Genomic DNA, 20,217 nt, shown 5'->3' with positions numbered 1-20,217 from the left:
CGGTGTTAGCTTTGTCATGGAACTGGCTTTGGAAGATTAACATCCTCAAAAAAATTTTGAACTTTCTTTGAATATGCTGCCATGGTTTTTTGTCGACATCGATATGGTATGTAAAGTGTGTAATCAAGGTGTTCAGACTATTTTTCATATTCTTTTCGATTATAATTTTACTACAGAGGACTGGTCATGGAGCGGCTTGTCGATCAATCTTGACGTGATAACAATTCAAGAATGGCTTCATTTTGCCATGATGAACTGGTTTTTGGAGCAGCAGCAAATTTCAAGTGGTAATTATGTGGGAAATATGGAGATACATGAATGAGTTTGTTTGGAATAATAAACGCTCTTCTCCAGACGCTGTTATAGTCATGATTAGGTGGTTGATCAAAGATTGAAAGGTTACAAAGACAATGAAGAAGACAGGAGTGTCTGTTCACCTCTATCGCAAAGCTTGAAGTAGATTAAACCAACTTTAAGCCAAGTGAAGCTAAATGTTGATGCTAGTTTTCAGTCTCACAATGGTGAGGTAGGTGGTGGTTGGATCCTTAGAGATCCTTTTGGGGTTTATTTAGGGGAGGCTATCAAAGATGTGGTCTGGTAAGTTCACCAGCTATAGCAGAAGTAGTTGGAATGAGGGAAGCATTTAGGTTATTGAAAATTGTAGGCGGAGACAGATTTATCACTGTGGAGACAAATTGCTTGGAGTTGATTTATGCCCTATTTTGATGGAATTACTTTAGATATTAAATACTTTTTGAATCAATTTAAATCAATAGTTATATTAGAAAGTCAGGGAATTAAATAAAAGATTTGAAAAAACATTACTCAATAATTTTGTGACAGAAACCCTTGACTTGGAAGTGGATGCATCATGTAGAGTATGGGTCAATGTATAGCTAGTTTTGACTTTCCTGAACTGGGTTTGAAGTGTAGACTTGTGAACACAAAACTTAACTTTATTTGTATTTCATCTAAAATTGCACTTTTGCAGAACCACAACATTGTTAATTTTATTATTTTTTAAAGCAGAGCATTCAGAAATTTAGGTAAGTGGGTATGGCTATTTTACAGTTCCAAGACTCCTGTCTTCTCCATCTCTGACTTCACCAGGATCAGATTCTCTCCATTAATTCTATTATGGGATGTTAAATCAAAAGAAAATCAGACTAAACAACACAATGTATATGAGTTATTTCAATTGTATATGGAAAATGTGAATGTCAGGAATAATCCAAAAAGTTGCTTTATTAGATGATGTGGACCCACGTGTGGGCCAATTTCTCAAGTTTATCAACTTATCATTTCCAAGTACTATCAGTTATTATTTGGAGGAGCCCACAGCCCCTCTTCCTTTGTATATTCCCATCAATACAAAATTGGATTTTAGGATCCAATTAATTCAGAAATCTGCTACGACCAGGCTAGGTTTAACTGTGTTATTGATGACTAAATTCAATTTCTGTTCTTTAAAAAGCCATTAAAAATTTAGTCTTTTTCCAGGTATTGCATTTTACCATTTATTCTTCTCCATAAAATGTTCAAACAAACTCAACAATAATTTTCAATTGAAAAATTCCTGCAAAAGTTACATATGTCTCACACTATTCTCTTTTTTCCCCTCCTTTCTCTCTTCTATTTTTTGGAAAATTTTCTTTTACCTAATGAAAAATTCCAAACCCTAAAAGTTGTCTCACAAACACACAAAAATAAATAAATAAAAAGAAATTTAACCAATATCTCCTTCTCTCTACTTGTATGTAGCTGTTAGGAGTTGTCATATTTAACAGCTGACTTATTTTCATGCCAAGTGCATGAAACATTTTTTTCCATCTCATTCTGCCTCTCTCCAGCCATGACTCAACTTATTAAAATTCTTTTTCTGCATATTTCCCATTTAATCTGCTTTTCCTCTCTGCCCTTTCCTCTGCCTATGGTTTTTTTTCCCTTCAAATTTTCTTAGGCATTTGAAAAAAAGAAAATTTCAAAAATGTCCTCCAACTTCCTTTGCTACATCCTACAGTTCCCATTGTCCATTGAGCTTTCTCCTTTTGGCATCAGGAGTATTTTGTGAAGAATTTGCACATAACCCAACAGTTGTGTCATCACTTCTATAGCTCAAGCATGCAGCATCTAACACCCCAATTGGACTCTGCGGCACATATAGGATTGAAGCATTTCCATTATTAGCATACCCACCGATCAATGACATTTCATGAATTACTTGAATACATTTCAGCACTCTCTCCTGCAAAAAACAATAAACAAAAAGGAAAAATTAAAACTAATACATTATGTGTTTCTTCCTTATTTTTAAGATTAAGGGCCTAGATGTTGAACTCATGACCTTTGCCTTCTGCAAATGCACTAGTTAAGACTCATAGAGAGTAATCACAACCTTAAAGTATAATGACCAAAAGCAAAAAATCATCATTTATGATCTCTTCACTGGTTATGGACCACAAAGGCACCAATTTTACCTTTTCTACATGTTGAGAGAGCACAGGAATTGCTTGCTCAGCGTCCACCGTTTTGATTTCCCCCACAACAGCTATGGCCACAGCAGCTGCAATCTCAGAAGGCCTAAATTCCAAGAATTCGATCCCTGCATTGAATTCCCACCCACCAAAAACATCAGACACCCTCTCTCAAATATCTCAATCACAACTGTTACAACTGCAGAGAGAAATTATTGTAGGCTAGTACAATCCAAAATATGTGTGTGAGAGAGAGAAAAAAGGACCTCTAGTTGTGCTTAATATGAGCTGGATTGATTGCCAGATTAAAGATCTAGGTGGGGTTTCATCATTATTGATCTTGTCAAGGAATTGGTCTATGAAGGAGAAAGGTGTAATAGCTTGCATTCTCCAGCTCAAGGTTCTGAGCACAAGAAGCTCCATTCTTTGGATAGTTCTTGCTTCAAATACAAATTTTGATTCACCAACCTGCCAAGTGCCAACACCATGATAATTAGAACTAATCAGATGTTAAACAGAAAAATAACTGGAAAATCAAACAGAAAATTCTAATGAATCCTCACCTGTAAATCTAGAGAATGTGGAACTTCAGTCTCCTCCATTTTGGCTGCGAGAGATAAACATGCCACGGCCAATAACTGGATCATCCAAGCTTTACCCTTCTGGAGATGCAATCAAAAGGAAAATTTTGAGCAATATAAGAATAGGATCAGAAGAGATGTAGCAGATAAACAGATGTTATGTGGGTTTGATTTTGAACTTACAGGAAGTTTGTAAGCAGAGAGAAATCTATCCAAGTAATTTATTGATAAATATGCACAAAGAGGTCCAAAACCAAAATGGGCATGAACCTGTAAGAACCAACAAGGCCATTAGCATTATTGACCATCAACTGGGCTTCATGAAATAATTGCTGAGAGAATTGAGTAGAACAGGAAAAGAAAAAACAAACAGAAAAGCAAATAACAACTCATATTATTAATGATGTTTGGCATGAGACTAATCAAAGTAAGACAAAATATGCATATGAGACTAATGAAAGGAAAGAGAATAAAGGCAATGATAAAATATGCAAAAAACAAATTCATACAGCAGAGAAAAAGAAAAGAACTCACAGAAATACAAATTAACAAATCAGCATCGGCCCCAAAAAAGGGAGAAAAAGAAGAGAACCCACCAAACCCATTTCAGATTGAACAAAACGTGAAAAGGCAAAAAAACAATTTCTAACAAAAAGAGCAAAGAACTAAATGGGACACGGCCTGGTCATTTCATCGAACACCAATAACAAAGAGGAAAGCAAACTCAATCAATGGTTGCCCAGACGATAAATGCTGAGGAAAAACACAGGTCCATCACAGAATCCGGAACTAAATCTTGATAAAACCATGAAAGCCCCCATATGAAAACCAAATAAAAAGTATCGTCCTTCCAGAAAATGAGTGAAAATCCACCATGCATTCAAACGAGCAGAATCAGAAAATGAAAAGGGAAAACAAGAAAAGCTTCATAGAATTTGTAAAACATGTCAAAGAGCATAAACCCACCTTTCCTATCCAATCGATTGCCTCTTTTCTGGCCTCCAAGTCCAAGTCCCCCCTCCTCAGCCTCTTTAAGTAATCCACATTTGGCAAATGTTGGCACTCTTTTTCAACCATCAAAGCCAAACACTCCTTACTCTGCATTGGCAACTCACCGTCTCCACCACCAACAAAGGCTCTGTCTTTACAGTAGATTTGATGATTCTTATGATGCCATGTGGCCTCAAACAGCTCAACCACAGCACGATAACAATCGTTATCATCGAAAACCATATTATTATCCTCAGCACACAGAAGGCTTGAAACCGCACATTCAAAACTCGGTGCCATTTTAAACCTCCCCGGAAATGACAATCTCTTTCGTTTTTTCTGTACTGTATCTAAGCAATAAAGTTCATTACACTGAAAATGGCGCGATTAAACCGCGATTTTTTAAGGTGTTCTAGCAAATACAGATGTGACTTGGAAAAAGAACTGTTTTTCTTTTTCCTTTTTGTATCAAACAATCGAAAAACAAAGAATGCTTTTTTATTTCAAGAGCACAGAAGAACAAAAACCCAGTATGGATTGTAGCAGTCTCTACCTATCTATCTCTCACTCTTTCAGAGTTGGGGTCCGAAAAGATTGCTCCAAGCAAAATTTATGAAGGAAATGGCAGCCTCTTTTAGGGCAAAAGGCCAGAGAGAGAGAGAGAGGAGAAGCGAGGAAGGGCACTACAGATATGATAATCACAGAAAAATGTGGGCGCAAAATATACAGAAGATGAAGGGCAATTCCGAGATTTTATAAAGTATTGTCTGTACAAGACGGTGTCTTTAAAACATTCGAAGAAAGGGTTGTATGTGAAAACTGTTATCGGTAAATACACATTAGTATTTAACAAAATAGCACCAATAGGAAAATATTTATTTTAAAAAAATGTAAAATTTAATAAAATTTCACATAATTTACATTTAGCTTAATTTTAATTTTAATATTATCTTTATTTGCTCTCATATTCTAAACCAGTGTCATTAGCAAAATTAAAAATTACATTTTTCTATATAATAAAAAAATTATTTATATACTCACAGATTTAATCTGATAATAAACACATTTAAATAAATATAAAAAATTTTAAATTCTAATCTCTCAATTTTTATTAAAAAAAATATTTTTATTCATAATAAATTTATAACCATTGAAAAATATATAAATCCATTAATAATATATTAATAAATTTATTTTATAGAACAAACGGTTACATGCAGTGGCTTTTATGTTTTTATATATATATATTAAGGTAAAGTTTCTTTTTTTATTAAATATATTAAGGTTAAGTTGAAAGGGATAGAAATGTAAATATGCATTTATTTTGTCTATATTTTAATAAGCATTTATGGTTTTTTAATAAAATAATATAAAAAATTATAAAACTAAAAATGTGAAAAAGTTATAAGAAATATTTTTTTAATTAATTATTAGTAGTTAATTTGTTGTTTGATTAATAAACATAATAATTATAATAACAATTGAGAAAAGTTTTTTGATATGGGTATCTTAGTTAAAATAAAAAATATTATTTAAAATATAAAATGAGCTTTTACCTTTATTATTTAAAATTATAAATAAATATTATTCAAAATATGATAGAAGCCATATTTTAATGATTTAAATGTACAGATTGATTTGTAGATGCAAAAATTTTCCATAAACAAGGCAATAAGCTGTTGTTTATCAAGAAATGTGGTTTATGGCTGGACATTCCATTCCTTTGGAAAATATATATTAACACATAAAATTTATCAACAAAGGGATGGCAAGATTTAATCTGTATGATCAATGATCTCGTTTTCAATATAAAAAATAAATTAAATTAAAATAAAATTTCATTTGCGAATTGGTTCAATGACTAAGATTTAAGAACCCTATTTGGACGGCATGGGCTTACGCCGATAGGAGTATTTTCCTTTCCTGAGTGCTGAATTGAATTTCGTTACTTAAAATGTTGCCTCTGTTTCTTTTGTCAACCTCACTGTGAATAATCATGTGAAATATATCCAATGAATTCATTGTTACAGCTTAATTTGCAATTATTCCAAGTATAGTAAATAACAATAGTAACAATAATGTTTAAATTAATGTACTTAAAGTTACACAGATCTCATTAATTTTTATTAAAAAAGTTTTATTAAGATTTGTTCGAAAAATTAAAAATAAATACAAAATGGCATTTTTTACTGAAAATTTTTTCACATATTTTTTATTTTTTTTATTAATCCTCAATTCTAACTTATAACTATTGAGTTTTGAATACTCGTACTATATCATAATCTCATCAAAACTCGTTATGCGGGTCCATCTATTAGCACGTGATTTTGATCTCATACAAATAGATTAGACAAAACAGAACTCGAGCCCATCATAGAAAAATCTATCTCAACTGATTTGATGGATTAGTGGGACGACGAATCTCTATATATCTGAGATCATATTCACACAACGTTAGAAGAAATTAAATGACCATTGAATAATAAAAAAAGGCATATTATATCCGTATATAGTTTGGCATGATAATAATAGATATACTGATGACGATTATATCATTAAAGAATAAAAAAACAATAAAAGAAAGAAAATATGAGCAAACCAAATCAAATTTACAAATATTTAAATATTTAAATCTACCTCTGTTAAGTCTCAAACATCATTAACTTTTTATTGTTTAAGAAAGAAAGAAAAATAGAAAAGCTCGTAATGAATAAGATATTATTGAAAAGAATAGTCCTAAATTAATAATAATAATAATAATAATAATTTTCTGTAAAACTTAAAATAAATATGAAAGGATAAATTATTAAAAAGAAATTATATGAGTGAAGAAGAAGTGAAATGATTTGATTTGGGAATGGTGAAAAAATGTTTGAACCATTGCTATAATTCATGAAGTCAAGATCAACTTTATGGTCATATCCTGATATATTTGGTCCCCAGAGTTTCATTTCCTTCACTGGATGCGCCTCGACTAAGGGTTTATCAATTCAATTATTCAACCCTATTTTCCAATTTTATAGGCCCAGAATTTTGGGATAAAGTTTTTTCTCTTTTTTTTTTTTACATTTACCTTATTGACTTGGCTTTCTTTGCTCTTCAAGTACTAAGACCATCTCATCTCCCATTTGTTTCATTGATTAGATGTATTAATAGTTTAACAGACAAGAGGCCAAGGAATCACCTTTTCTAAGCACATAGTTATGGTAATAATTAAGCAAACTTCTCAACGGTAAAAATTGGATAAACATGTATATTAGGGTTTAACTTTGGATGCTCTGTGCTTGTAAAATAGACGTAACCCATGAATGCATGTGCTTGAAAATGGGTTTCTAAAGAGACTTTATAAGGGACTCAAATTTCTAAACCTTTAATTTTTTTTTCTTAATCTCTTATCTGAATTATGCTCCTTTTCTTCACTTCGAAACCTACCCTTTTGTTTTTCTACCTTTGCAGTCTTGATTTGAATTGATTAGAGAATTTTATGGAATCGAGTCAAAATTTAATTTTTAGTAAAAGAAAACGTAAAATGGGAAGCTTTTCTCAGCCATATGGGGGGGGAGAGGGTGTCAGTTTAGTGGCAATCTCAAAGAGAGTGGTTGCATTTTTAATTTGAAGGGAAGCATTCTCCTAAGACTTTTAATTTTTGGTCTAAAGCAGAAGGTTTTGATGTTGGGTTGCCACTAGAGATCCGAGCTTAACAGAGTGTCATTAACACCCACTAAGCAGGCCACTGCCCATTTCTTTATTTAATCCCCTCTTTCCTTTGGTTTAGTTTCTATATTTTATTTTTAATTGCCCAATGTTTAGGGCATATCTTGACCATGCTTTAGCCCAAGATTCAGCATTTTGACTGAATCTTGTTCCTATGTTTCTTTACCATATTCATCACACTTGATGCTGTTCTTTTTTTAAAAAAAAAATTCCTCATGGACTCTGTTTGGAATTGCAGGGTGATTATGAAAGGGCTCCAATATCAGTTGAGCAATTAAAAGGATCACAAAAATGGGCTTAATGAATGGGCCTAGAAAGCCCATTGGATTCTTATGGGCTACATCAATGCATACGTGGCAGAACAAGGAGGAGCCTTCTCAGGCGGTGAAGGTATCAGAGCATAACTCCTAACCCAAGCAAATGAAAAGAGTAGAGCGTATATAATGGCTTCTGCATTCTGTTCAACAAGAGTTACATCTGTCTTCTCTTCTTCCGCAATACGACGGCGTTTGCCCCTAGTTGGGGCATTTTGCGTGTTGAGCTTCGGCCTCTCCTCCCTCTCTTCTCCCCTCAAGACGGGTTGCGCTCAATCTCTCCCCTTTGTACCTCTTTTGAGGTAAAACCCCTTTTAATTTCATTTCTTTTTCTAAAGGGAAAAAGAAATTTGGGTTTTTATTACATTATAATTAAGTTGATGTAAATGTGTTTAATTTGTGTATTAGATCAAAGTTTAGCACCCACTCGCAAGCTAATACTGTCAAAATGGAAGCAAGTGGCAACACTGTACCCAGTATTGTTGTTTACGTTACTGTCCCTAATCGAGATGCAGGTTAGTTTTCCTTTCTCTCCACTGCCTTTTTATGGGTGTGAATTTTGATTAATCTTCCTTATCAGAGTTTAATTATGTATTCAGATAATTGATTTTGATGTTTGTTTAGTGAAACTACCCTCATTATTCAGTATTTGAATAAACTCTCTACAATAGTTTAGTTATGCTTGCAATTGTTATTCATTGATGGGAATTATTTGTTGCTTCATTGGTTTTATTTAACTCGAGTAATCCTCAGTGTCAAAGTACTGACTCATCTGGTAGCAAAGAAGCATCGTTTTGGGATAATTTGAGTGCCTACTAATATCGTTTTAATCTTAGTTATTGTTAGCTGTATGTATTATGCAGTGATTAATATGAACTTGTTCAAGATAAACACCACGTGTTCTATCATAACCTGTTCCTGCCAAGAAAAGAAGTGTGGCACTAATAAATCCATGTGATATTATTGGTAAAATGGCTCCATTGAGTCCCATATCACTTATAGAGCAAATTCCTATAATTATGAAACCCATGTGAGATACAGAAGAATAGGCTATTGTTTTTTTTTTTTTTTAAATTTTGTTGACCAGGAGATGCTGATGGTTTTCAAAGTTCGTCTTCCGTTTGCTCCTCTAACAAAATGGTTTTTATATGATATTCTCAGTTATATGAAGTTGCATACATCCTGTAATCTGTCCTTCGTGGCTAATGTGTCTGTTTGAAACACTCTTATGTGTCAAATCCTTCTTGTCATTCTTTGAATCATCAATAACTTGCAGGAAAGAAGTTGGCTCATAGCATAATCAAAGAGAAACTAGCAGCATGTGTGAACATAGTGCCAGGTATGTGCTTATTCTTGACATGTACTAGTGGACATTGCACTTCAAGTTTTTTAGCCAATAGAAAAGTTTCCATCTTATCCAATCCACCTTAACAGATCAATTGAAGATGTTTTTCCATGTTGAACAAATTGATATTGTGACAAGATTAGGCATTTAGGCAAATATTATTAGGGAGGGACATGCAGCAGGCTGCAAACATATTTCCCTAAGAAATTCTTTAGGGAGGGACATGTGGGTTTCTGGGGTATCAATGACACTTGAGATGTAAGAGCCAATTTAGGTTCTTTTTCACAAATTGCTTGATGCTAGGGGTGTGCATTTGGTTAACTAAGCTGGACAGAACTGAAATTTTGATGAAACTATTTCTCTCATAGTTTTTCTTCAGTACATGTGTGAGATTTCTTAAATTCACCTACCTACTGAAGAAAAACAATGAAAGAAATTCTTTTGCACGTCATGTTTAGTATTGTAAATTTCCTTACTGTTGACTTCAAATAATTTTTGTTTTAAAAAAAAAAACTCAAGTCATGTTGTTTTCAATAATATTATAGCTTGTCATTCGTATTGTTCTCTCACTTTCTATTCATTCTCTTGTATTTATCTGTAATAATGTGACTTTGCTGACTCGAAATATTTTTCATGAGATTAACATTATGAATCCTAAATATATCATGAATACAGGTATTGAATCAGTGTATGAGTGGAAGGGAGAGGTATGAATCCATTTTCCCTAATTATTCAAGATCTTTTTTAAAAATAAAGCGTCTATATGAACTCCAATGCCTTTACTCCCATTCTCGATGTATATGTCTTACACCAGACTGCTGTTTATCTATAAGCCTTTTGTTCTAGTAAGGTTTAAAGCTGCTTCTGGCTATATTTGTTGCAGGTCCAGACAGATCCAGAGGAACTACTTATAATCAAGACTAGGCAATCTCTGTTGGAAGCACTGACAGAGCATGTCAAGGCTAATCATGAATATGAGTATGTATAAAAATAAAGAGAAGTACCATATATGTCGATCAGAGTGATAAAATTTCCTTTATAAGATGTGCTATTCAAGATAAGTAAATGGTGCATGTGAACAATGGGATTAAAAATTTGATTCCAACTTCGTTTTTTCACTTAGAAAATTGTTCTTGTGTCTATTAGGATAAATGAAATTGTATTCCCCTAAGCTAAAAGGGAAAATCACTTGGAAGTGGTTGAGATGAATTAAGGAAATAATGGTGACTTTTAGCTAGATTATTATGCTCTGCTCATTACTTTCTTCATTTATCTTTGTTCAGGGTACCAGAAGTTATCTCCTTGCCTATTACCGGTGGCAGCATCCCATACCTAGAATGGCTAAAGAAAAGCACAAGGGATTGACTCAGGTGTGAGGCAAAAATTTGAGCACATGGACTTAGTGTGGCCCTATGCTTTTCTTTGCATCTTATCCTTGTAATTTGGCCTTATATACTTGAAACCTATTACATATATAAAGGATCCATGTGAAGGCCATGTGCTGAATTAATAAAATGTTTGGTTGGCTTTGTTGAATAAAATGTCATTTGTGGCTTGATATACTTTTTTTTTTTTTTTTTTGTCAAAGTTGAGGGGTGGGGTGGGGATTGGAGTGTTGAACGTAAGTTAAACCTGCGGTGTACTCATAGTTTGGTGGTCTTGATCTTCAACTGTGGTAGCAAGGGAAATTATTTGCATGCGCTCGCAGGGTCATCTTTGACTTGGCAATGAAATGTTCATGAATGGACAGATTGGCAAATAAAGTTATACTGCTCAACAATCTTGTATTATTTTGTCCTAATTTGATCTCTCAGTTGGATTTTTTTAATTAAAATAACACGATTATGAGACTATATCCAACAAAATAGGAATAAGAATAAAATGCAATTAATGCTATGTTTGGATAAAATTGTAGAGAGAAAGGAAAATAATGGGAGGAAAATAAATTTCTCATGTTTGGATGGATGAAAAATAAAAGATAATGAAAGGGAAATAGATTTAATTTTTTATTTGAAAATGAAAAAAAGGAAAAAAGGAAGATAAGTAAAAATATTACTATACCCTTAGTGTGTAGATAACATTTTTGTTTAAGAAACACTGGTCTTGTATTAGCTAATGGTAGAAAGATAAATTCAAATAGATAACAGGGGCATAAAAGTAATTTTACAGCAAACAGCAGACTGCATTTTTCGGAATTCACGTTTTCTCTCCAAAACGAGCAGAAAATAACCAGAGGAAAATTTATGTTTATTTTCCCTTCACTTATTTTTCCTTGCATATCCAAACAAGGAAAAGTGAGATTCTCACTTTATTTTCCACCTGATATTTTCTTTCCTTCCCCCCTTTGCATCAATCCAAACAACCTGTAAGTAGCATAAAAAAGAGTCGTGTTATTTTAAATTTTGAAACGTTTTATCAATTGAATTATTAAAAAGTGAAATCACAATAATCTTTTAATTTTAATATAATATGTTGATATATATTTATAAACTTTAAATTGCTATCTAAATTTATTATTAGCAGTTAATAGTTTAATAATAATAATAATATAATATATAAACTTAAAAATTAAAATTATCATATGCTTTTTATGATAAAAAATTCTCTCCCTAATTTTAAATTGATCTAAAAATATCAGATTCCTCTTAAAATTTAAATGTATGATAAGATGTTTTTAAAATTTTAAATACAATAAGACTATTTTTGAAAAAGTCCAAACTACAAATATTTATTGTGTGCTAACAGATGATAAATGATGTTAGCCAAAAGCAAGTAGAGGATATAAGAAAAAAGGTTACCCATGATTCAACCGATCAGGTATAAATACCATCGAGTTTAATTAGATAGTACGCGTACTAGCAAGTTGCTGCTTTTGCATCTTGTAACCCAGTAAAATGAAGACCGAACCCATTAAATTTCAAATTAAAATCAGTTCAATCTAAATATTATAAAAAAATTAAATTGCATTCGAATCAAAACTTATCATATTTCAAAAGTAGAATCAATCCTTTCAATTTTTTTTTCTTAAAACAAATTATTAATTGAATTTAATCAAAACTAAACCAAAACAAGATCAAACCAGAACTGAGTTAAACCCTTTGGCCTGAACCTGTTAACCAAAACCAGCCCGACCACAGACCATAGTAGAAAGTGTGGTTTAGCAATCCATATTCCCTCGTCAAAGAGATTGTTTTTTTAAAACAAAAGGTCGTTGAAATCGTTAGCCGTTCCCACATAAAAATTTACACTTGTACATATGGTCGAATTCTCCGCTGCTTTCTTCTTTCTATAAATATACTTCCTTCTCACATCAACCAAGGTTTCATCCATGGATTGCCTTTACATAATTTACCATTGATATTTTTGTGGAGAACATAATGCCATAATAGTAAAAGGACCAGGAGCCATATGCAATAAAAGGTAACAAATCCTAACCTTTCCAAATCAAAAGCAAATTCATTTCAAATATAAAACCATCATATAATGGGTTGATGCCAGTTTTCTAAAGCTAACACACTTTTAATCAGGACAAATAGATGACATTCAAAGCCCACCTCCTCCAAAAGAAGACTAGGACTGGCTAATCTTCCGATGCCTTCTATGGCTCATCTAACTGGTCCTGTAACAAAATTGAATCAAGGATTAGTTTTTGCTCAATCAGGTGCCACAGCGATACACGGAATCACCTGCTAGTAGAGATCCTTGATTATGTGCACTCAAATAGAGAGAGAGAGAGAGAGAGAGTACCTGGACATCGGAAGTCCAAAGAGTAAGGTTATCCCGAAGGAGTTGCATGATTAGAGTGCTATCCTTGTACGATTCTTCTCCCAAAGTGTCTAGCTCAGCTATGGCTTCCTCAAATGCCTGCACAAAAAGATAGTAAGAACAATTCAATGGATTTCTCATTTCTAGCTAATGACCAAAATCTACTCCAGCCAAAACACTGGAAGACAAGAATTCAAACTGAACCAATAAAGCCCATATGAACTAAGGAAAGACCCATTCTAACAAGAAAAGTTGAACAAATAGCTAAGAAAAATAGGGAGGAAAATTGACGAAAATGCAAGTTTAGCAACATGTAAACACTTTACTATCCAAAATTTGCTAATCCCAGATGAATCCCGTGAGCTCATAAAGCATTAGTTGTATTACAAAAAACATTAAATATAAGATCAGGAAACCATAACCCCTTTCCAATTCACTGCTTGGGGAAAAAGGGGAAAAGGAAAATTACGCCTACCTGCTTAGCCATGCTGCAAGCTTTGTCAGACTGGTTGAGTATCTCGTAGTAGAACACAGAGAAATTGAGTGCCAACCCTAACCTTATCGGATGTGTTGGTGCAAGATCCGAGAGCGCTATATCCTTCAAAATAAATTGCACGACGTCAGAATAAGGAATCAAACGCTTTTCAAACTCCCAAAGAATCTTCCAGCATTCAACTCTTTCTCTGCTTCATTTCTTTGATCAAGTCCAAATTTCAACACTTGGAGCTGAATCAAAATCTTAATTTTTCCAAAATAAAAAATGCCTCACTCATTATAAAGACAAACCAGAATGATAAATAACAAACGTAATTAACTAGATTAATCATGGTTTAAAACTAATCGTTATTTGAGTAACTATTAAAACCGGTAATCCAATGGAAAGCTCAATTCAAAACCCTAGATACCAGACCTTTATTCCATCAATCTAAACAAATCCACGATAACAAAAAGAAAAACCGAGAGAGAAATGAAAGGATAAAAACGACGAAGTACCTGAGCGGCCTTATAAGCTAACATAGTGTCCTCAGCAGCAGATTTTCTCTCGTCACCAACCTTAAACTCAGCCAAGTACCTGTGGTAATCCCCCTTCATCTTCAAATAAAAAACCTTCGATTCACTAGCAGTGGCAGAAGGTATCAGATTCGAATCCAACAACCTCAGTATACTCGCGCAAACCTCCGACAATTCACTCTCAACTTTGGATCTGTACTCCTTGACGAGGACAACATGCTCCTCATTCTTCCTCCCTTCCTCTTTCTGCTCAATCGACGAGACAATCCGCCAAGCCGCCCGGAGTGAGCCGATAACGTTCTTATAGGCGACGGAGAGAAGGTTACGCTCCTCCACAGTGAGCTCGCCGGAGGGAGTAGAGCCGAGGACAAGCTTTTGCATGAACTGGACCATCTCCTCGTAGCGCTCAGCTTGTTCGGCGAGCTTCGCCAGGTATACATACTGGTCTCTGGTGAGATTTTCCGGGACACTGGCTGTTGCCATGACAGTTACCGGCGATTTTAGCTGAGAAGTGAGAAGAGGAAAGCGAAATGGGGCGGGCGTTTTCTTCTTTCTGTTCTTTGTTGTGGGTGTGGGACGGGGGAGTGGTATGGTTGGTTAGGAGTCGAGAGGATCTGTTTTATGTGGGGAAGGGAATAGTTTGACGGCTGTTTGTTTGGTTTGGGCTTTTGGAGGGGTAAATGGGTAATTTTAGATATAAACGCGTTTAGCGTCATTATTGAACCTTGTTTTAGGACCATAATCATCGTGATTTTATTAGTCACTTATTACTTGTTTAAAACCTCTTTTTGACCTCACGGACTTCGACTTTTGCCGGCCCTCCTAACTAACCCGTTAACTTTAATTTGTTTAATTTTGGAAATTTAATTCTTTCATTTTTTTTAAAAAAAATAATTAATTTAAAAGCATAAACTGATAATATAATTATTTATTAAATTATTACTAATGAATGGAAAGTGGAAGTTACGATTTTAATATTAATTATGGTTAAGTAAATTATTTAGACTTGCGGCTGATTAACACTAAATTTTAATAGAATTGCAGAAATACAAATAAAAAATATTTTCTAAAATAATAAATTAAAATATAATTTTATTATTTCAAAAAATAAATTATAAATGATATATATTTAGTAACAGAAAGAGATTGAGGAAGTTTGGTTTTATAAGTGGGTCTTAACCTTACAATTTGATCAAATTAGGCAAAGTTGTTCTTTGCGTTTGAATGAGTTTTACTATTAATGTTTTTTTTATTGTTATGCCAAGTATTAAAATAAAATGCATAAAGCAAAAATACTCGGAATCCTATGTTTTCAAAAATAAAATTTAATACCACCTCACTAAAATAGTTCGTCAATCTCCCAATCAAGAAGAGTTTTACTTCCTTAGAAGTCGCATGAGATAGCCAGAAAATTCCACCCTTGCACTACAACATGACAAATCTAAAGTTTTTTTTTTTTTTTTTCCTTGAAAAATCCTGCCTAATCTATAGTTCACCAGTTATGAAATTGTAAATAAATTAAGCAAGCATTACATGGATACACCTCAGCTGAAGGATAAGATCAAAACTAAGAATCTTAAAAACTCTTGTTACTTCTTGTTTGACCTTCACAATCATCATCATTTCCATAAACCGCTTTTAATACTTGCAAAGAATCTCTCCTTTTGCCTTCAGAAAAGTCGCAACACTACCAAACCCCTACCAAAATAATAGTATTATTATTATTATTGCTCTCTCCGCAAATGCTTTTACTATTATTCCCACTCATCTATAAATATATATATATATATATATATATATATTGAATTGGCTTAAACATCACTCAAATCCCAATTATTCACTCACAGCTGTTTTGCTTGTTGAATAAAACAAACTTTCACCGACCACACCAGCAACAACTATGACAAGGTAATAAAGAATCTGCATCAGCAATATCAAATACCTCAAAAGAGATGGGCAGGCTAATATAAGATGTTACACTAATATTAAACTATTGATGTCTACTATGTAATATTAATTAATTTACATGAGCGTACAACTTCCCAGTGCATAGCGAAGACTTGGCATATTTAATAGTGCTGCCATGTATGAAAAACAATCGATGCATTAACAAATGCATATCGGTCTTAGATTACCAGATTGAGTTCCTGATCCCAAGACCATTACACGTTAATATAAGGCCCTTGTGACGGTTAAGATAATCCTGCAGCCAATGCCCAACAGATGCAATGAAGGGGTAAGCCAGCCAGAATTATTAAATGATAAAAAGCGTGTAGCTTGGCAAGAAATAGAGAGGAGTCTTACAATTACGTTATAATCATGGACATAAAGCATCCCTTTCTTGTCGTATTCTCTTCTTCTGACAGGATCACTCAAAACTGTTTAGACAAGCAAGATCCAATTGTTAGCTTATATTTGAGATTCTTAGCCTTGTTCTTTGACAGTGATGATGATTCAAATGCTAATCAGTATTATCAACACAGCTACCTCCTCGTCTTTGTAAGCCATATGAAACTGTGCTAAAGAATCCACCCCGTCAATCAATCAGTAGATAAAAGACAAAACAGATAAGAACTAACATGATTTAAAGCACCTTTTTATTTTTGTCAAAAGATGGATTTCATCATTCATTGAATGGCCCATGGCCCAAAATTACATGGATTAACTTAAAGCACTTGGGATGCTCTGTGGATTAAAGCACTGATTTTCATAATAGACATAGTTTGAGCCATTTGGATAACAGAAGCTTGATTTCACCATTACAGACATTTAGTGTAGTACTGATTTGGAACACAGAAACTCACAGCAAAATGTTGAGTGCAAATCGTGTATCTTGACTGACAAGCAATTATGTCTATCTTGAAATAACTATGGTGTCACTCCATGCAAAAGCCTTTTCAATATGCATCAAGTTAAGCAATGAGGAAAAGAATAATGATATATATCCAGTTTAATAATAACAAGACCTAACCTGCAGATAGCTTCCTTTCTTTTCTGAAGAGCCCTTTTGTCCTATAGTTTTGCCTACTAGAAAGATCCAAAAGATTCAAAAGAGGAAAATTTCCCATCTTTAATAAAGAAAGAAACTTGGTCCTAAGCTGGGAATAAAGTTCAATGTTAAGCGTGTTCTTGGAGGGTTAAGCAAAAAAGACTACTGCCTAACTTGATTTAAGGTAGGTTACAATGTTTTGGAGAATTTTGGACAGGTTCGTACGATGATGAACTCACATCCTGCATTACTTACTTTTGCTTTCTACTGATGCTGCAGATTTGAATTTGCATAGTAGGTGGTTTTGTTTCATTTATCCTAAGGTTGCAGGTTGCTTCTGATAGGATTCTAGAATTTAGGCATTTTCAATGGACGTGTATCTGCTTTTCTTCGTATTAACCCACCCTCCCCTCCCCACCCTCGATCCCCAATATATATATATATATATATATATATATATATATATATATTTAGAAGAAGATAAGAAATAACTCAAGGAAAGCATGATAAAAATATTATATTCTGCTGCTAGATACAATATTATTGCATATAAATAGGAAAGATGATCACTTGATGGACTAGCGATACATTTTTAGCACTTATGGTCGGGTAAAAGCTTAAAATTACAGTTCGAATCTTTTAGGTGATGGTTGAATAGTAGCCAACTAGGAACATTTGAAACATATTAGTTACGCTGAGTCCAAGCAGTGTATATGGAAGAAGAACAATACTAGAAAAAAGTAAAAAGGGGGTCGATCTAGTGCATGAAACATCTAACACTTGCAGTTTTGTGGAGGGTTAATGTTTTCCAACCTTATCCCTACTTTGCAATGGCTCACATCTATGACCTCTAGGTCATAAATGCAGTAACTTTACCAGTACATTAAACCACCCTCTTACTAGGAAAAGGTCAAAATGAAAAGGAAAAGGAGAGAAAGAGAGGGGAGGGGGGGGGAGTACTCCGTCTATGTCATGAGTTAAGATGCATACGAGAGAGGGAGAAAAGAGAGATTTAAGAGAGTACATAACCATCCCTTTTTTCTGTGTTTCAGCTCTATTCATTCATCTAGCCTACTTTTTTTACCACAATTCCAGTAAAATGCAAGCATGAAAGTTGGTGTGACATCAATAAACACCATAATCAGACAACATCTAGTGAAAACAAATGATGGAAACTATATCACAACAGATTGCAATCTCACAACCAAGTGAAGTTGCAAATATATCATGAAATTGAGAAGTTCCTTTGATGCAATTAGCACAAATATTACTTCCAAAAGGAGTTCCTAGAATGAGTGAAAGCCAAGAGGGAAGCAGGAAATTTTGGTAACATGTGAAATGTGCTGAAAACATGATAAGATAGTGACAGTGAAACTTCCCAGAGGATTTTAGTTTCCTCAGCATCTTTATGTCCAAATACTTACGTTTATCCAGTATCATTCAAAGATTCACAATGCCCATAGAGTCATGGATGGACCAAATATTTTTCAAATTGTATTTGGGTCCGCCCTTCTCTTGTGCCTGACAAACCCTCTCACTCTCATTTTTTATAAATATGCAAGAAATAGTATAACCCAGTGCAAGCAAACGAAATACAAGCCTTACTCTAAAAAGCTGTATCACAGGACACTCTTAGCGTCTCTTACTCCATTGTAGCACATAATAAAAATTTCAGTTATTCATAATCTATCTCCTAGGGAGGAACGAGCATGACATATCTTGCTAGTCATTCTAAAAGGTTACTTGTGCCATAATGACATGATGAAGGATGCAGCAAAACTTGTGTGTACACAAACATTAACCTTGAAGAACATAATTAAGTCAGAAACAAAATTAAGTCTTGAAGGCAAGCAGAACTTTGATTCACCCAACACCAAAAATGAAATTGAGCTACGAAACAAAGAATTCGAAACAAATGGAGTATGACACTAACCCTGATAAGCCTCGTTTATATCTTGAAATATCGAAGTGGCACTATCCTGGTTTTTATGCTTATCCGGATGCCATTTCTGCACCGAACAGCAGCTTACAGCCGTGAACAACCCATCATTGAATAAAATCAAAATACCCAACTAAAAACAAACTAATCCATAACACCATCCTGTTTATACCCCAAAAATAAATAAATAAATAACAAGAGGGCAAACCAGAGCGAGGCGTATATAATTGGAGCGAATTGCGTCGTCGCTGGCATCATAATCCACCTCCAGTATTTTATAGTAATCCTACATTTACAATCAAAAAAAGCACAAGTCAACAATTAAACATTGTAGTGTCTACAGGCTACCCACCAGAAGATAAGAAGAAGAAGGAGAAGGAAATGTTTATAACCTTGGGCTTGGATACAAGGGAAAGGAAATCGAAATTAAAGTGCGAGTCTTGGTCTTGGTCTTGGTTTTGGTCCTGGTGGCAATCGCCCCAGTCGTCCCACATGATCACGTTTCACCCTTTGGCGCAGGCAAGACAGACGCAAGGGGTCCTAGGTGAAATAGCGAACCTTGAGTTTACTCGGAGCGTCGGATGCGGCTGGGGATAAACTCGCTTGCAGGTTTCTGATATGCGTAGTTGTGTAAACGCGTGCCGTTTCGAATTTTCTAGCTCTAGGCGTAACTTAACTTGCTCAAAAAAATAAATAAGACTTGTTTATTTATACTTTACATTTATCATAAATAAGAATTACCTTAAATTAAGCTTCGCCTTTTTTCCCTCTCTGTTGCTCCAAAGAGCTCTCTCTCTCTTGGAGTCTGGATTATCTGCCCTTTCTTCATGCAGTTAGGCGGCTTTCTCTGGCATTCCACGTGTGGTCGTCTTTTGTCTTTGCCCCTTTAGACAGGGAATGACCGTCGTTTCCTTATTTAGAGAATGAATTTCTCCTCTCTTTTTCTCTAGATGAGGTTTGACATAGATAAATAATTGTTCTTTCAATTTAGCATAAATAAATAAATTGAAAGAATTTTTTTTTAAAAAATAACACTTTAAATGGCACGAAAATAGTATAGAATTTGTTTAATGTTAAAAGTCCAATCGATTATTT

At 34.0% G+C, this 20,217-nt stretch overlaps 4 protein-coding genes across 12 annotated transcripts; 1 reads left to right on the top strand and 3 right to left on the bottom strand.

The window, feature by feature from the left end:
* Positions 1-1,535: 1,535 nt before the first annotated feature.
* LOC110606382 (cyclin-D3-1) lies at positions 1,536-4,745 on the bottom strand. The gene is made up of 6 exons (XM_021745166.2): positions 4,022-4,745; positions 3,239-3,325; positions 3,038-3,136; positions 2,741-2,942; positions 2,478-2,602; positions 1,536-2,245 (listed from the first exon to the last, which is right to left on the bottom strand). Exons 1-6 carry the CDS (start codon positions 4,343-4,345, stop codon positions 2,015-2,017), a joined length of 1,068 nt encoding a protein of 355 aa, XP_021600858.2. The 5' UTR covers positions 4,346-4,745; the 3' UTR covers positions 1,536-2,014.
* Positions 4,746-8,163: 3,418 nt separating this feature from the next.
* LOC110605915 (protein CutA, chloroplastic) lies at positions 8,164-10,976 on the top strand. The gene is made up of 6 exons (XM_021744599.2): positions 8,164-8,375; positions 8,482-8,588; positions 9,350-9,412; positions 10,094-10,125; positions 10,302-10,396; positions 10,702-10,976. Exons 1-6 carry the CDS (start codon positions 8,203-8,205, stop codon positions 10,781-10,783), a joined length of 552 nt encoding a protein of 183 aa, XP_021600291.1. The 5' UTR covers positions 8,164-8,202; the 3' UTR covers positions 10,784-10,976.
* A 1,878-nt stretch (positions 10,977-12,854) lies between these two features.
* Positions 12,855-14,811, bottom strand: LOC110606954 (14-3-3-like protein GF14 kappa). Its single transcript, XM_021745970.2, has 4 exons — positions 14,177-14,811; positions 13,659-13,781; positions 13,166-13,282; positions 12,855-13,037 (listed from the first exon to the last, which is right to left on the bottom strand). The coding sequence occupies exons 1-4, from the start codon at positions 14,675-14,677 to the stop codon at positions 13,017-13,019; spliced, it is 762 nt and encodes a 253-aa protein (XP_021601662.1). The 5' UTR covers positions 14,678-14,811; the 3' UTR covers positions 12,855-13,016.
* A 1,180-nt stretch (positions 14,812-15,991) lies between these two features.
* Positions 15,992-20,038, bottom strand: LOC110605996 (chaperone protein DnaJ). Of its 9 annotated transcripts, none has more exons than XM_021744702.2 (6): positions 19,864-20,038; positions 19,515-19,735; positions 19,331-19,408; positions 19,117-19,192; positions 16,499-16,572; positions 15,992-16,397 (listed from the first exon to the last, which is right to left on the bottom strand). In XM_021744702.2, exons 2-6 carry the CDS (start codon positions 19,614-19,616, stop codon positions 16,326-16,328), a joined length of 402 nt encoding a protein of 133 aa, XP_021600394.1. In that variant the 5' UTR covers positions 19,617-19,735; positions 19,864-20,038; the 3' UTR covers positions 15,992-16,325. The 9 variants fall into 9 exon arrangements, 7 of the variants coding, with proteins under 7 accessions (XP_021600394.1, XP_021600393.1, XP_021600392.1 ...); XM_021744701.2 differs by having other exon boundaries at positions 19,515-19,783; positions 19,864-20,037; XR_002486471.2 differs by lacking the exon at positions 19,864-20,038 and adding an exon at positions 17,166-17,221 and having other exon boundaries at positions 16,336-16,397; positions 19,515-19,848.
* Positions 20,039-20,217: the final 179 nt, after the last annotated feature.

Source organism: Manihot esculenta, chromosome 18 (assembly GCF_001659605.2).
Source record: "Manihot esculenta cultivar AM560-2 chromosome 18, M.esculenta_v8, whole genome shotgun sequence".
Lineage (NCBI taxonomy): Eukaryota > Viridiplantae > Streptophyta > Magnoliopsida > Malpighiales > Euphorbiaceae > Manihot > Manihot esculenta.
This window is presented reverse-complemented; position numbering and strand designations above follow the sequence as displayed.